We start from the raw sequence: 17,642 nt of genomic DNA, 5'->3' as shown, positions 1-17,642 counted from the left end.
TAAGAGAAATTTAAATTAAAACAATGAGATATCACATCACAGTTTCTGGTTTGGAAAAAGTTTGAAAGCTGGATAATATTTATATCTCAAATATACCTCAGATCTGTCCTCTTCTCTCCATCACATTTGCTGTCACTCTAGTCCAAGGCCACTATTATCTTCTGCATTATCATAATACAAAAATGTAACTGGTCAGCCCACTTCTATTCTCGCTCTCCCACAATTCAGTCTTCCTCTGAGAGCATGAAAAGTCTTTATGTGTAAATCAGACACTGAAGCTGAGTCCCCCTAAAATTGAGTTCCCTTACAGAGTTCATGATTAATCTCTCTATCCAAAACTTTATTCCCTTTCTTGTTTCCCCTCTGACCTCAATCATGTGCTAATTGAATGCTAATCAACTAGAGTCAGGTAACTAAAATAGCTGTTGTCAGTATCATTGTTAAGGTGCTAAAATTGCTATTATAGATATCATCATTAACGTATAAACTTGGGACAAGATGAGCTCCCCAAGCCATGGACCACCTGGCGAGAGACTTGTAAACAAGAGACATCCCGACTCTCCAAAATACAGTTAAGAAATGTCACAGAAATGTTACAAGATGATGATTTTTTTTAATTAATAAAATTTTTTTTAATATTAATTTTTTTGAAGTATAGTCAGTTAACAATGTTGCATTAATTTCTGGTGTATAGCACAGTGATTGTTATACATATATATTCCTTTTCATACTCTTTTTCATTATACGCTGTTACAAGTTATTGAATATAGTTCCCTGTGCCATATAGTAGGATCTTGTTGTTTATCTATTTTATATATAGTAGTTAGTATCTGCAAACCCCGAACTCCCAAATTATCCCTCCACCCACCACAAGATGATGATTAACCCCAGCTTCTTTTATCTTCCCCTTTATAAAAAAACCACCTAACTCAGAGACCAAGTTGGTGTGGTTCTGAAGCTTGTCTCCCACTCCCTTGCTTGGTGCCCTGCAGTAAGTGCTTTATTTTCCCTCACCACAGCCTGGTGTCATTAGATTGGTTTTGCTGCATATTGGGCAAGCAGGCCCAGGTTCCATTAGGTAACAATACCACTTCTTGGCTTAGAACCTTTTAATAACTTCCTAGTGCTCTTGGAATAAAATTCATTATCATGGCCTGCAGGTGATCCACGTGATTTTACCTACCTCCCAGTTTTATAGTGCCACTCTCCTTGCTCACTGTTCTCTAGCAAATATTCAATACCTTGAACGCCAAGCTCTTTCTTTCCTCGTATCTTTTGCACACGCTATTCCCTCTGTCTGAATCTTCACGTAGCTTACCATTCTTATCTGTCCTTCTACTCAAAGAAGGTGGGCCACCTTTTTCGGGAGCAGATCCTAGTAAGTATCACTGTTACTCTGATTATTTCTTTCATAATGCAAATTATTAGCTTGCAAATAAAAATTGCTTGGTTTTAACCTCCCCTATTAGACAATACACTTCATGAGGGCGACCATGTTTGTCTTTTTCACTATTAACCTCCAGCACTTAAAGCACTGCCTAAAACAAAATAAGCGTTAGAATGCATGTGAACGAATGACTATTTTGTGTTCTAAGAGAAGCCTGGACCAATGAATTACTTTACAAATGCAGATCCTTCACACGTAAATGTTGTGTCCTAGTTAGTAATGCGACAGCAAAACACGCAAACGAAGTAACTCCACACACTCACTTAAAATTTTGTGCTTTAAAATTTTTCAGTGCCTCCAAACTTCGTCCCTCATATTCAGCATCCATGCTATTTTTTATTGTCACCTGCCAGTTTAAGTCCTTTATCATTTCTAAAAAATTTTCTATCGTTTTCTGATTTGTTAAGAGCGCTTTGTATAGTAGCTTTTTATTGTTTGTTTTGCAGGCATTTTTTTTTCCCAGATTGCTTTTTTTTTAATCCCACATAGCCTTTTGACTTTTTATTTTTAACCCTACGGTTGAACTACTCTAGTAAGGAGGTGATGTCTGGGGTGACTCCAGTAAACCAGTGAAGCTGGTTGGGTGACAGGGGAAAAGGGTATCGTAGCAGGAGAACAGAGGGAGTCTCAAAAGAAAAACAATCATAGATCACGCAAGTCAGGGCCCCTGACAAGCACTATCCGCCTCCTACAGTCGGCCGGCCGGCGCGCCTGTCTGACGTCACGGACGCGCCGCAGTGTTGACTCAAGCCGCGCAACCTCGGCGGCCATCTACCAGGCGCGCAGCTGCGAATATTCTCGCGGCGCCGGAACTCCAGGGCACGTGACCGGGTGACAGGGCTCTCTGGGCTGGAGGGCGCGCTTGAGGTGTTGCGGCACGGGATGGCGGAGGCGCCTCCTGTCTCAGGTACTGTCCTGGCCCGCGCGGGACTGGGGCCCTCACGGGGAGCGGATATTGGGTCATTGAGGAGTCTTAGAGCTTCGGCCACTCGTATCGCGAGAGTGGCGCGTACTAGGCTTGGGGATAGTGCCTCGGAAGGGCCTAGGCACGCGCGTCGTGTGCACCGAGTTCTCAACCCTCCTCACTGGGTCGTGAAGTCCGGCCGCTGGGTTCCTAGGGAGAGTGAGTGTGTCCGGCCTTCTCCAGGGCTTATCCTGGCCTTGTAGGGCAACGGCCGCACTGCTACCCGACAGGCAGGCGTCGGCCGGGTCACGGCCCGTGACGGTGGCGGGCTTCCGACGCTCGGCGGGTTTGCACGCTGTGCCTGAGGTATATATGCTCGTGCGTCCCTGGAGTGGCGGCGCCGGCGCTAGCCGAACAACATGGTTTCCAATCTTAGCCTGCCACGAACTCGCTTTGTGACTGAGTCTCGTTTTCCTAATCCTTGAGTTAAGAGTTTGAAAGTCAGTTACTGTGAAGATTCCCGCCGCTGCTGAACCTGTTTCACAATTATTAGCTTACTTCCTCTCCCGGAGTTGCCTCTGTGTAGAGACAACCTCATTTGGCTGTTAGTATAACATCCATTTCCACTTCCTTCAGGATATCCTAGATCGTTATTTTCCAAAGTCTTTGAACAGTGACCGAAAAGGAACATTTTACGTCGTAGCCTCAGTGCACACAGACGTAAATATAAAAAAGTGAACCAAAAGTTTCAGGAAGCAGGGGTTTTCCTTACTATCTGCAATACACTCTGTTACCTATTTCGTTTGGAAAAATATTTGTCACAACCCACTACATAATTTGATTTCACGACCCACTCTTTTTGAAAAACAGCAGGGATATGCAGCATAAGATTTGTGAATAGTCATTAATTTGAGTCTTTCTACTGCTACCTACCAGCTGTTGGCACACCAAGAAGAGTATATGTGTATATATGTACTTGGACTCTATACTCTACAGTTGGATTTCCCCTTACTCTGCTCCACCCATCTGCTGCTTACCTGCTGTGGTGTTATTCTGGATCTAGGGTACCACTTGCACTATAGCCAAGCCTTGGAGACATCCTGTTTATTGAGTAACTTCCAGCTATTTAAAATAGTAAAAATATAAAGGTGTCTCAGATCTTTGTGTCCAGTTTTCCTGTGCCCTTTCCCCCTTCCTCATGTCTCTTAAGGGTCTTTCTGAGGGCTTTGCCTACTACCTTATGTCTGGTGGAGTGTATATTGTATGTGAGTAGGTGCTGTCCTGTCTTGATTCTCTAGTTACATCAACTCCTTACTGCTTAACATGAAAGTATCCTATTCCTATCCTTTACCAGGCTATTCTGGACAACTTTACTGACCCTTTTCCTGCTTCTCTTACAACCTTGCTTCTTCAAGCAGAAGACTACACAAAACCCATTTGGTCTAATCTACCTATTCTCACCTTTATGTTATCTTTTAAGTTTCTGGAACACCTTCTCTGCCACCTTCTGAATTTGTCTAATCCTCTTGCCATTTTGTAAGGCCTTTCACCTCATCCTGGGAATTCTGCCTGTGTGAAAGCTTTCAAGACAAATTCTGGAGTGAGTGAGAGGTTACCCTATGACCTTTATGATCTCACTCAGTTCTTAAGTATATATTTCTATGGTACCTGCTACCCAACTTCTGACAGTGGAGTGTAATGTAAGAGTGTGGTCTTTAGGACCACATAGCCTGGGGTGGAATCCAAAATCTGCTTTGGGATACCCCTGTGACCTTGGGCAAGTTACGAACTCTCTCTGTCTCAGTTTTCTCATCAAGAATATAAGGATTAAATGAGTTTACATACGCAAAGTGCTTAGAATAGTGCTTGGCACATGTTAAGTACCTAATAAATGTTAGGGCTCTTTTTTTAAACCTGAAACCCACAGGTTGAGCACTGCACCCATCTGCGGTCAGGTCTGTGTTTCAGATAGTCTGTAGTACTAACAGGAATAATAAAGCACCATTTTAACCACTTTATATGTGTTACTTGCTTTACTCTTCATAGCGACTCTTTGATGTGGGAATTCTTCTATCTCCATTACATGTAAGAAAATTGGGATTAAGTAACTTGCATAAGGACACAATAAGTGGTGGGCAAGGACTTAAACTTAGCTTCTGGGCAGTATCAGTTCATAGAATGTTCTTTGTGCTACACATAGTTCTAACTTTGCTACTGACTGGTTTGTATCCTTAGGCAAATTATTTCGACTTTGGACTTCAGGGACTGAGTTCACTATACAAAGAAGCATCTTGGGGAGGGAGGCGATGAGTAGGTTGAAGGGGCATATGCTTAATTTTGGAGACTCTGGGATTCTGGACCATATTACAGAGATTATGTATGGAAAATCTGAAATATATTCCTGGGGGGAAGAAATGGGATATACTCACTCGGCTGCTGCTATGTACTGTCTATATGAAATCTTGCTTAAATTCCACAATGACCCTTTGAAATAGTATTAATAACTTTTGTCATGGATGAGAAAACTAAGCTAAAAGCAATCAAGTGATATCCTCCTAAGCTCATATGGTGAGTTGGAGGGCCAGACTTTAAACTGATTTTGGCTGACTTCAAAGCCAGTTTACTTGATATTACACAATGCTACCTTAGAGTTTTGAAAGACCACATGGAACCTACTGATTGATGTCTCACCCCTGAACTATTTGCTGAACTTACGTTTTTTGGTAAAATAAATGCTTAAATGCCTGATGGCCCGGGTGAGCAATTACTTAGCAATTCAGCAGTGTTTGTTGGTGAGGCTCCTGGACATGGGATGATCTGTCTTCTACAAGCACCTTGAACACCTTCACAGGAAACACAGGCCTTATGAAGAGACTGTTCTATACAAAGTTGTTAGGAAAATAACTTTTAGATATGGCTTAGAGTCGTTGGGGCTTAATGGGTAACCAATTAATTTCTTGCATGTCTATTACTTATGTCCTAGGTACTTTTAAATTCAATACGGATGCTGCTGAGTTCATTCCTCAGGAGAGAAAAAATTCTGGTCTAAACTGTGGGAGTCAAAGGAGACTAGATTCTAATAGGATCGGTAGAAGAAATTACAGTTCACCACCTCCCTGTCACCTTTCCAGGCAAGTCCCTTATGATGACATCTCTGCTATTCTTCAGCACACTTATCATCCTTCAGGAGGCAAACCTAAAAGTCAACAGAATTCTTTCCAATCCTTTGCTTCTAATAAATCACTTAAGAGCCATGGCCTTCAGAATCAACCTTGGCAGAAACTGAAGAGTGAAAAGCAGCATATCAGAGTCAAGAGAGCACAGAGTCTCATTGACCAGACCTCGGATGCAATTAGCTTGGAAAGCATGGTCAAGTCAGAGAGTGGGGCAAACCCCAGAGACCACAGCCCTTCTGAGAGTGAGAAGGAAACTGTTGGTGCAGATCCCAGAGGAGCAAAACCCAAAAAAGCAACCCAATTTGTATACAGCTATGGTAGAGGACCAAAAGTCAAGGGGAAACTCAAAAGTGAGTGGGGTAACAGAGTGACTCTGAAACCTGAGGACGTGGGACCTGAAAACACCAAACCTGTGGTGGTTATCCACCCTGATTCTTCGGATACATCCTCTAGAAAAGGAGTAGCAGATGGGTATGGGGCCAGACGCAGCGAGCAGAGAAGACACCCACAGAAAAGACCTCCCTGGGAAGTAGAGGGGGCCAGGCCGCGACCAGGCAGGAATCCACCAAAACAGGAGGGCCAGCGACAGATAAATGCAGGATCCAGAAACAACATGACCTCTGTTCCAAAGGATCATCTTAATGAAAGACCAGCAAAATCTGCCGGTGACAGTGGGAATTTGGCAGTCATCAATAAGTCTTCCAGAAGGGTTGACCCAGAGAAATGTGCTGTAAGGAGGCAAGATGCTCAAGTAGCATCCTTCCCCCGAAGCAAACAGAACCACATGCTAAAGAATGTGGAAACACACACAGGTAAATCTTCCTAGATGGGTGGAAATATTTTTTTTTTAATCTTAATTTCTGAATAGGTTATAACAGTCACAAATTTAGAAACCAGAAAGTATGTAAAGGTACACAGTAGAAAGTCTTATTCTGTCCTTGTTCATCATCTGCCTGGGTCCTGCCGCCACCTGCTCCACCTCCCCAGTAGGTAACCACCTACTTAGTTTTTAAATATCATAAGCAAATACAAGTAAGGAATTTTTTTTTCTTAACAAATAAGGAATTTTGTAAGGATTTTAAAAAACTATTTATTGTATTTTTTTTTTATTTTAGTGGGGGTGGGGTGGGTAATTAGGTTCGTTTATTTTTAGAGGAGGTACTGGGAATTGAACTTAGGACCTCATGCGTGCTAACCATGGACTGTACCACTTGAGCTATACCCTCCCTGCTAGTAAGGATTTTTTAAGTGCAGGTATGAGTGGTATGGATGTTTGGTTATGAGAATTTTTTTTTGAATTGTGAAACCTCAAGTAGAGAATGGTAACATCTCCACTGCCTCTCCTGGTTCCAGCCTGTGTCGTGTCTTACCTGCTCATCTGCAAGAGTTCCTAACTAATCTTGCCATCTCCAGTTTCTTTCAATTCACCTCTTACATCAGTGTCAGAGAGCGATCTTACTAAAACATGTATTGAACTGTGTCACTCCCCTGCTTAATTCTGTTCGCTTTTTCTCATCACCTACCGTTCTGGCTTCTGCCTCACTCAGCAGCCCCATCTGCTGCTGCCTCAGTCCCCACTGCATTTTATCCCTCAGGCTCTGTGCTGCTTCAGCATTCCATGCTGTTGCATCTGTGGCTCCCTCTGTCCAGACTTTACCACTCAGCTCACTGGTGAATTCCTACTCGTTTTTCAAAAGCTGTAGTTCAGCCACATGTCCGGGAAACATTTTCTCACCTCTACAGATAGCACTGATCTTTTCCACCCCTGTGATACGTCTTTCCCTTACGTACACATACTTCTGTTACAGCACTAACCACGGGAAACAATCACTTGTTTACGTGTCAGTGTCCTCCGATAGTTTATGTGCTCCTTAAAAGCAGAGATTAGATCTTTCTTTTCATTTTTATATCTCTGTTGCCTGACACAGCTCTTAGAACACAGTAGGTACTCCACTCTGGCTGTTAGAAAGTTCTTCCTTACTTTGTTTTTTGTTAGCTTGTTTGTTCTTTTTTGTTGTTGTTTATTTTTTTGAGTAAAGGTAGATTTATTTAGAGAGATACATACTCCATAGACAGAGTGCAGGCTGTCTCAGAAGGCAAGAGAAAGGCCACGAGGTGTTACAGTTTTGTGCTCAGGTTAAAATAAAAGTAGATACACACTCCATAGACAGAGTGCGGGCCATCTCCAAGGACGAGGGAGTGAGAGAGGCCTCTTCATTACTTTGAACTGAAAACTTCTTTCCTGTAAGTACTTCCTATCCCATAGTTCAAATTCTGTCCTCTGGAACAACACAGCAGCTAGTCTTTCTCCTCGGTTTCCCTCCCACTCATTGCAGATAGCTCTTCGCAGTATTTGAAGACTTCTCATTTTGCCCTGAGTGTATATTTTATCCGGGCTAACTAACTTCATTCTGCCAGCTCTTCCTCTTGGACCATCACCATTGTTTCCCTCCAGCTTAATGTGACATCCAGCTTAATCCTGCCTGGGTCTGTTTTCACACTGGCCTCTAGTTCTGCTGGTTTTCATATGCTTCACCAGGCAGCCCTTCTTGGGACCTCAGCTTGTGTGTGAACCAAGGCAATGTTAAATCAGAGTTATTCTTGAATTCTCAAGTCTCGTCATAACGAATTACAAATGGAATGGCTTAAAGATAGCACAACTTCACTATGTCATAGTTTTCTGTAGGTTAAGATTGTGGATTAGCTGAGTTTTCTACTCAGTTCTCATAGGACTTAAATTTGGCCAGGGATGCAATCTCATCTGAGGTGTGGGGTCTTCTTTGATGCTCACTGGTTGTTGGTAGGATTTAGTTCCTTATGAGTGTAGAATTTCTTTTTTTTAATTCAAGTATAGTGAGTTACATGTGTCAGTTTCTGGTGTACAACACTGTCCCAGTCATGCCTATACATACATATATTCGTTTTTATATCCTTTTTCATTAAGGTTATGTATTGCAAGATATTGAATACTTATGAGTATAGGATTGAGCTCCCCATTTTCTTGCTGGCTCTTGGCTCAGAGTCACTCTTAGCAATTCCTTACAATGTGGCCTTCTCCACAGCATGGTAGTTTGCTTCTTCAAGGCCTACAGGGAAGCATCTGCCCCAGATTCTTTACATCTGTCTGATTTCTGTCTCTGAGCACTAGACTTATAAAAGGGCTCACTTGATTAGATCAAGTCCACCCATACTCAGGAGATTATATAGGGCATGCACACCAGGAGGTAGGAATCTTGGAGTCCACGTTAGAGTTCTGCATAACAAATCGCTCTTGGTCTCACATCCCAACATATTTTTGAGAACACTTTGTTCATATTTACTGAGGAAATACTGTGTGCGAAGTACTGTTCTAGGTAATAGGAATACAGCATTGATGGGATTTACATTCTAGTAGGAAAGACAGGATGAAAGCACTTACATATTTAATATGTCAGGTGGTGTTAAGAGCTCAAAAGAAATGTAAAGCAGGTTAAGAGGACAGTGACAGGGGCACTAGTTTACATAGGTTGGTCTCTTTAATGAGAGATTTAAACAGAGACCAGAAGGAAGTGCAGAAGTGCACCATGGGGCTCCCTGAAGAAGAATGTTTCAGGCAGAAGGAGAAGCAAGTTTAGATTGAAGTGAGATGGGGGCATTGTGAGCAATGAAGAAATAGGCAGGAGGTCAGAGAAATCACAGGGGCTGGATCACATGAGGCTCTTAGATTTGGTTCTTAAGTAAGAAAATGAGAAGCAGCTGGAAGGTTTTGGGGAAAAGATGGCATGATCTTACAAACATTCTAAAATGATCACTCAGCCTATTGTGTGGAGAACAGGCTCTCTGGAAGAGTTACTACCTGTTGCAGTAATTCAGGTAGTTGAAGGAAACTTGAATTAGGGTAGCAGTGGTGGAAGAGGTAAGAATCAGATACTGCATGTATTTGGAAGGTAACACTGACAGGATTTGCAGATAGAATGGATGTTGGATGCAAGAGAATGAGAGGAGTCAAGAATGAAGCCAAGAGTGTTGTGCCCGAGCAAGCGGAAGACTAGACTTGTGCACTGGAGCAGTAATGCCTGGGAGAGGAAATGGTGGTGTTTGTTTTTAAAACTTTTAGTTTGGTGTAATTTTAGATTTATAGAAAGATTACAAAGATAGTACAGAGAATTCCCATACATCCTTTACCCAGCTTCCTCTAATGTTAACATCTTATGTAACCAACTCTGGTTCTTTGTCAGATCTAAGAAATTGACATTGTTATGATAGTATTAACTAAATTTCAGGCTTTATTTGCATTTCACCAGTCTTTCTGCTAATGTTCTTTTTCTGCTCCAGGATCCAGTCTAGGATACCACCTTGCGTTTAGTCAGCATATGTCCTTAGTCTCCTCTGATCTGTGACAATTTTAGTCTCTCTTTTTTGGAAAAGGTGTTTTCATGTATGTTTTGCTTTGTGTCCTCCTTGTTCAGGAAGGATCAAGGATTTGATTAAATTTGTTAAATTTGAGTTGCCTTAATCAGACTACCAAATAGATATGTTAAGTAGGGAATTGGATATAAAATTCAGGGAAGAGATCTGGACTGGAGATTAAATTTGGGAATTGTCAGTCAGTCTAGAGATGGTGTTTAATAGGCTAGGAGACGTCATGTAAGGTGTGAGTGTAGTTAGAGAAGAAAAGATTGAGGATGGAGCCTTCCTAGGCTTGGCTGGAAGATGGGTTTCCAGCAAAGGACATGGAAGAGAGTAGCAACTAAACTAGGAAGTGGAATTTTCTAAACATCAAATAAAAGAACTCAGGGAGGAGTGAGTGATCAGTTGTGCTCAATGCTATTGATAGGAACAGAAGGATGACAACTGCGTATTGACTGTTGGATTTGGCAGTGTGAGGGTTATTGGTCTTCATAACAGCAGTTTTGGTGGAGTGGTGGGGGTGAAAGCTTGACTGGAATGGAAGGAGGATTACCCCAAATAGGTCTCCATGGCTGTTTGAGAGTGGGCTTTGCTTACTCTCACTCTGCACTGAAAGAACCTATCATGGCCCCAGTTCTTCCAGACTGTCTGGATCCCTCCTTCTGTGATAACAACCCCCCCCCCCCGCCGCCATATCCTTAATTTGTTTCTGCTGTACTCCTGCTCGTAATGGACCTGTGGCCTTCTCTCAGTTCACCACTTTCCCTACAACCTCTCAGAGCCTACTTTTTTCTCTTATCCCTGTTACCTTAGTTTCTGGAAGCAGGGAAGAATGCACTCCTTCCCCAGTGTCATTTCTGTACCAGTATTCTGCTTTTGTATCAGAATCCCTGCTCCTTTGAAAATAATGCTACATCAGCTTTCATCTCCCGTCACCTTCTGTGTGTCTCCTTATCTTTGTCATCTGTTAGCCTCCAAATCTCACCTGCTATGCCCCAGACACCACTGTAGGAAAAAAATCTCTGCCCTCAAGGAAATATACATTCTGAGTATAGAGTTAGGAAATAAACAATGTAAAATAAGTAAAATATATGCTACAGTAGATAGATTTAAGTAGTGTAGAGAAATAGAATGTTGAGGGAGTTGGTTCCAGTTTTTTAAGTGGGGCTAGGGACTGCCTCATTGAGAAGATGCCATTTTGAGTAAACAACTGAAATGGGAGAAGGACTGAGCTGTGCAGATGCCTAGGGGAAAGTATTCTAGGCAGAGGGAATAGCAAGTTGTAAAGACCTGCCTGCAGGAATTTGCCTGCCACTTTAGGGCTAGGAAGGAGGCCAGTGTCATCTCAGTAGTGACCTAGGGAAAGAGGAATAGCAAGTGAGGATTGGGAGGTGATGAAGGCCACTGTAAGGACTTTGGTTTTACAGGCATGTGACGTAGGAACCATTGGCAAATGCTGAGCAGAAGAGTGCGTCACCTAATTTGCATTTTGATGGGCTCCCTCTGGCTACTGTGGTGAGGATAGACTGAAGTAGGCAAGGGCAGAAGTAGAAAGGCTAGTTAGGAGGCCATTGTAATAATCCAGGTGAGTGGATCGTGGCTTAGACCAGAGTGTTAGCAGCGGAGGTTGGATTCTGGATATATTTTGAAGGTAGAGCCAGCAGGGACGAGAGCAATAGCCTTTGGAAAGGGCTTAGCGGTAATTTGTAGGTTATTCAAAGTTGATGGCTGTCACCACATAACTAAATGTATGGGAATCCTAGTGGTCAGATTTCACTGTGACTGTATTTAGAAACATCACATATAAAACAATATTTATTAACAAGCAATAAACTTAATAAACAGTAAAACAGAAAGACAATCTTCAGGGTAAAAATCAAAACAAGAATTAATCCTAGTGTTCTTGAGTGCGTTCTATACTTCACTTACCTTTCTGTGTCTTTTACTTCTAACTTGGTTCTGTTCTGCAGTGGTCAATAGGCATTTTCTATAAAATTCACTGCAAGTATAATTCTTGCAGACTATTCCTTTGCCCCAGTCAGCCTTTTATATATAGATGGCTCAAACACAATCACACTCTCTAATGAGCTCTCTCTTAGCTAACTTACCCCTCCAGAATCTCCCACATATAACATATAACTGATAGGAAATATAATTAACTTTCTTATTCAGAAATGTTAACCTACTTTTAAGAAAGAATCTTAAGTCTGATTCCTCAGTTTTTATAATAGAATTCAATTTTATGATATGTTCATGTCTATCTAAAGCAGGTGGGTTTCCCTTTAAATAGCCCCTCAAAGTATCTTTATTCCAGGCTTTCCCCAGTGGGAAAGAGCTATCCCAGAAACCTTACTGACGCCTGAAACTTTCAAAGGAGAGAGGTTATGGAACAGATGAGATGATACTCACTCCTTCATCCATTCATTTGGTAGATAATACTGAGCACCTGGTATATACCAGGCATTGGTAATACTACAGTGAGCAAGGCAGACAAGGCCCTGGTCCTGCCTCCCAGAGCTTGCAGACTTGGTGTTCTGTATTTCTTTTGGCATTGAATTGGACAAACAAAGTAATCTTAGAAAGCTAATATTATGGAATGATTAAAATATGAGCCTTTGAGTCAGGTAACAATGAGTTTGAATTTTGATTTTTAGAATTCTAGCTATATAATCTTGATTTAACCACTTTCAGTCTCAGTTTCTTCATCTGTAAAATGGTACCTCAGTCTGGTAACCCTACCATGGGGCTGTGTTAGGCGCCAAGCCTATCTTTGTTGAATGAATCAACTAAAGACTTTCAGGGCATCTCCTAGAACCATCTCACCGCCATAGATTGTTGGAACCTGTCCAAGATTAGGTTTCTTGCACCTGACCACTGCAGCTTCACGAGCCCCACCCTAGCCTGAGTCCATAGATGTGGTAGATTCAGAGCCTCCCAGAGTCACAGAGGGCAAAGCAAGGCACTGCAGCACGTTGCTTCTGTGAATGCTCAAGCCATGTGTCATGAGGGGCATTTGGCTACTCTGATTGGATCCTGGGCAGTTTCTTAAGAATGTTTCCTCAATTGTGGGAATCCCCACCAGAATGTCTACTTTTTAAGTCATCTACCTCACATATTCCTGCCCCTTCCAAGCCTCAAACTCTAAACAACCACCTTACTCAGAATCAGACGTCCCTTAAAACATCTACATTTGATTCTTCTCTCAAATGCCTTGCTGGTTCTTGGTTGACTACAGTAAAGAATGTTTTCCTGTGTTTATCTGTTTTGGTTTTTGAACAGGTTCTCTAATTGAACAGCTAACTACAGAAAAATATGAGTGCATGGTGTGCTGTGAATTGGTTCGTGTCACAGCCCCAGTGTGGAGTTGTCAGAGCTGTTACCACGTGTTTCATTTGAACTGCATAAAGAAATGGGCAAGGTCTCCAGCATCTCAAGCAGGTCAGTCATTTCTCTCTTCTGCATATTTGTTCTCCCATTTTTGATATGTTCGGGTTTTAAACTTAGCTTTAAAAATACTATTTAATTCCTCTTGAATATTTTATCTGCAGGGAAAGCATGTTGCCCTGATAACATTCCGAATGGTCATTATTAAGCTGTAAATCTTTTTTGGGGGGAGGGGCTAGTAATTAGATTTATTTGTTTATTTGTTTTTAAAGGAAGTACTGGGGATTGAACCCAGGACTATGCATGCTAAGCATGCGCTCTATGCCTTGAGCTATAGCCTCCCCCTATTAAGCTATAAATCTTAAATTAACCAGCTAAACGTAACAATATTAAAATATTTCTAGGGTACAACATTATCAGTCATTTTTAATGAAAATGGTAGCTTTTATCCAAATAGCAACTCTAGAAAACAATTTTTTTTGCTTGAGGTATGGTTGATGTACAATATTATGTAAGTTTCAGGTGTACAACTAGTGATTCACAATTTTTAAAGGTTATATTTCATTTATAATTATGAAATATTGGTTATACTTCCTGTGTTGTACTACGTATGTACTATATATCATTTTAGCTTATTTATTTGAAAACATTTCTTGTATAGTTTGCTTTAGAAAATTTATAGAAAGCAATTGTTTACTTTACCCTTAGGATGTTGAAGTTGTTTTGCTTTTAACAGATCTTCTCCATAGTATTTTGTGGGCTTTTCCCAAAGTGTACTAACATTTATAGATAGTGCAAGTGTTGCCAACAATATACTTTCTGAACTGTGGCTCTTCCAATTTAAGACACCTGGATTTTCCTATGTGTACTCAAATATTTCATCCTATTTCTTTTCAAACCAACATTCAGATCATGTTTACTTTGGTATTAAAAATAATAGAACATCCTCCCACAAAGTGAAATGCTAATTATATGAAGTGATGGAGGTGTTAACTAACCTAAAGTGGGAATCATATTGTAATATATAGTTGTATCAAATCAACACTTTGTGTACCTTAAACTTATACATGTCATATGTTAATTATATCTCAATTTTAAAAAATAGAACAAAATGGGTACCCACTTTATTCACAATATCTTGAAGTCCTTAGAAGCCTAAATGCAGTATTTAAGCAAAGCATTCAGTATTGTGAATTTGTTTCTTAAATGTCTGATATCCTTAACATAGAAATTACTACCACAGCTTCAATATTACGGCTTCCTGTAGATTTAATTTTTTTTAGTTACATGTGCTTTTGTAAGGAAATTATTTTGATTTCTTCTCATTTTTCTTGACAGATGGCCAGAGTGGTTGGAGGTGCCCTGCATGTCAGAATGTTTCTGCCCATGTTCCTAATACCTATACTTGTTTCTGTGGTGAGTTTTTTGTGTACGCTGGTGTCTCTTCCACTTTGTGCATTGTATCTCAGCTCCCAGCCCAGGAAAGGTGGTGTACTGGGCATGTTTTAGAAGTTACTAATAAGACCTCAAAGCTACAGAAGTCTACAAGACATATGCATGTGGTCTGTTGCACAGCTAGAGTCACAGGCCTTCGTGTGCTTGGCAGATTGTTCTGGAGATGGGCCTTCTCATCATGCCCACCAGGTCTCCTTGGCTGGAGCTTTAGGTCAGAGCTGACCAGATGGCAGAGGCAGGTACAGACATGGGCTTCTTCTCACCCCTAACTGTAACAGCTTTGAAACTCCAGATTTGAGCAGCATGAGTAAAGAATAATGGTGAAGTGCACTTTATTTTAATCCAAGAAATCAGTCGTTGGTCTTTTTAATAAAAAGAGATTTTCTTTAAACCAGCATTACAAACTCAGTTCTCTTGCTCTCCCTCTTTATGGAATACTTCTTCCTGTTTTTGAATAGCTCAGTTCTTCCATGTGTTAGGAAAACAACTTTCCGTGATCCAGATGCTCATCCCTGCTGCTAACCTATTTCTTGCATGTCCTTTTTTTCCCGTCTTTCCTGCCTGTCTTTTAATGGCTAACCTTCGCCCTCTGGTTGTTGATTTTTCAGGTTTTGTTTTTTAACCGTTTGTTTCCCTCCTTGAACCATTGCATTTTTGCTTCTGTCCTCATTACCTCACTGAAACTATATTCAGAAGTCATCAATATCCCTTTCCAGACCAAATCCAGGGCTGATTTATAATTCCTTAACCTTTTTGGCTGCACAATAGCCCCTGTTGCTTTGACCATTCCCCTCTTGAAATGACAAGCTCTTTCTGTTTCTTTCTCCATGTTGTCTTTGTTTTTCTAACTAATTTGTTCATACTTCTCCTTTCCCATTTCTAAACTGGCAGCTTTCACCAAGAGTCAATCATTAACCATCAACAGTTTAACTTTGAACTCAATTATCTTTTTGAATTCAACTATATACAGTGTTCTTCTCCTTCTTGTCTTTAAATCTTCATCTACTGTATCATTTAAGGTCTGACCCCAAATATCCTCTTCTAAAAGAAGCTTCCCTTTCTTATCTCCTCTCTCACTTTGGCCACTATTATCCAGAATCTGCTGGTGTCTTATTGCCAAAATCTGAACCTTAATAGATACTCAATTAGTATTAGCTGAAGAAATGAATGTTCCTGAATATGCTACTGGAAAGGCAGCATGAAACTGGAAGCAAGAGATCAATTGAAAGTTGGATAAATAGGACCAATGCCAAGGATTAATTACCTTATTTTAAAGGACTTTTAAACATAAAGCACCACAATGAAATTAAAAATCTTGTTAAAGCCTTCAACTGACTAATTGAATATGAGACCCCAAGAAGGTAGAAGAATGTAGAGTGAAGGTCAAGGTGACTGAACGAGGTAGAATGGTATGGGAATACAAATAATGGCCTTATTCTACCTGAGGGCTTTGCCTCACTCTGCTCTTCAAGACCTTTAGTTTAATACACTTATTGAAAACTTATTAATATACCAGTCACCATGAAGAAACAGAAGGGAATGAGACTGTTTATTGAGTTCCCAGAGTTCATGCTCTAAGATTTAAGACACAGTTAACTTGATGTTCTACTAGAAATAACAAAGTCTGGGAGCTCTTTGAGGTGAGTGTGATCTGGCTAGATGATTAAGGGAACCCTTCATGAAAAAGAATTGAATTGGTCTTGAAAACTAGGTTTAAAATCAAGAAAGCTTAGGATCTCTTGAGAGAAGAGGAAGTCACCCATTTATGGAACCCAGGATCTATGAAGATGGAGGAGTAGGAGATGACTGGAGAGGTAGGACTGGCTCCTTGGTGCCAGACCTAGACATTGGGAATTCATTTGTCTGGCTGTGGGAAGCCACTGAGGGCATCAACGTGCTTCTTTATGAAGATTAGTCTGGTGACAGTGAGTAGAGTATTTTGGGACCTAAGCAGTTTGGGGACTTAAAATAACCCAGATGAAGAAGAATAAAAGTCTGTTATGGGTTTTAAAGTGGGACAGAAAAGGAAGGTATACAAGATTTCAAAGGTAAACAGGAATCAACATCAATGGGAAAGGAAAGAACCCAAATGTGGCTCCAGAATTTTATGCTTTTGGAATGGTAATACCAAGAACAGAAAAGGGCAGGTCAAGAGAACCAGGTTTGTTGGTGACAGTGAGTTCGGTTTAGAAATGTGAGTTGGAGAAGTAAGACATCTAGTGAGAGATGTTCTACATGGAGTTAGGGATATTTGAAGAAAGGTCAAGGTTTAAGGATGATAGCCACAGTTGAGAGCAGTAGATGAAAGGATAAGGAGTGAAAATGCAGAACCTTGGCAGATGAAGAGGGAAAAAAACATCATTTAGAGTCAGGGAAAAGAGGTGGAGTCAGGGAAAGATGGTAGGGGAAAACTAGGGCACCGTACTGGGACAAGAAAGCACATAGGTAGGGAAGCTTTTCTGATAGTCTAAGATGAGGTTCTGCCAGTAGAGAGGCAAGAGCAGGCATAGAGGGGAAGGTGAAGTGAGATACAGTATGTAGGAAAATTGACAAGATTTGGTGATTAAAATATGGAAAGAAAAAGGAGGATAGCTCTAGTTTTGAGTTTGTATGATTCTGACAGTGATGCTGTCACTAATAGAAATAGGGAACCCTGAAGAGGGTGGGGTTTAATAGGGAAGATGCTAACTTTTACTGTAGTTAGAGGGAATCTGAAGTGACTGTAAAACCCCAAGCACAGATGTCCACTAGACAGTTGGACATACAGGACTGAAACTGAGGATTCAGGGCAATGCAGAAAATGCAGATTTTGGAATCATTTGCTTTTAGGTGTGTTGAACCTCACTGCACAAATGAATTTCTGAAAGAGACAGGCGAGAGAGAAAAG

At 41.0% G+C, this 17,642-nt stretch overlaps 1 protein-coding gene across 4 annotated transcripts in view; it reads left to right on the top strand.

The window, feature by feature from the left end:
- The first annotated feature begins 2,196 nt into the window (after window positions 1-2,196).
- The window catches only part of NFX1 (nuclear transcription factor, X-box binding 1), a 57,206-nt gene continuing 41,760 nt past the window's right edge, over window positions 2,197-17,642 (top strand). For 2 of the 4 annotated variants that reach the window (XM_006182707.3, XM_014557619.2), the window contains exons 1-4: window positions 2,202-2,354; window positions 5,335-6,339; window positions 13,196-13,354; window positions 14,639-14,716. In XM_006182707.3, the coding sequence (XP_006182769.1) occupies window positions 2,330-2,354; window positions 5,335-6,339; window positions 13,196-13,354; window positions 14,639-14,716 (1,267 nt within the window). In that variant the 5' untranslated portion in view covers window positions 2,202-2,329. Of the gene's footprint in view, window positions 2,355-5,334; window positions 6,340-13,195; window positions 13,355-14,638; window positions 14,717-17,642 lie in introns of all 4 variants that reach the window. The other 2 variants (XM_006182708.3, XM_032477563.1) reach the window with 2 other exon arrangements.

The sequence above is a fragment of the Camelus ferus genome, chromosome 4 (assembly GCF_009834535.1).
Source record: "Camelus ferus isolate YT-003-E chromosome 4, BCGSAC_Cfer_1.0, whole genome shotgun sequence".
In the NCBI taxonomy this organism is placed as follows: Eukaryota; Metazoa; Chordata; class Mammalia; order Artiodactyla; family Camelidae; genus Camelus; species Camelus ferus.
The sequence above is the reverse complement of the archived record's forward strand: the minus strand, read 5'-3'. Positions and strand labels throughout refer to the sequence as shown.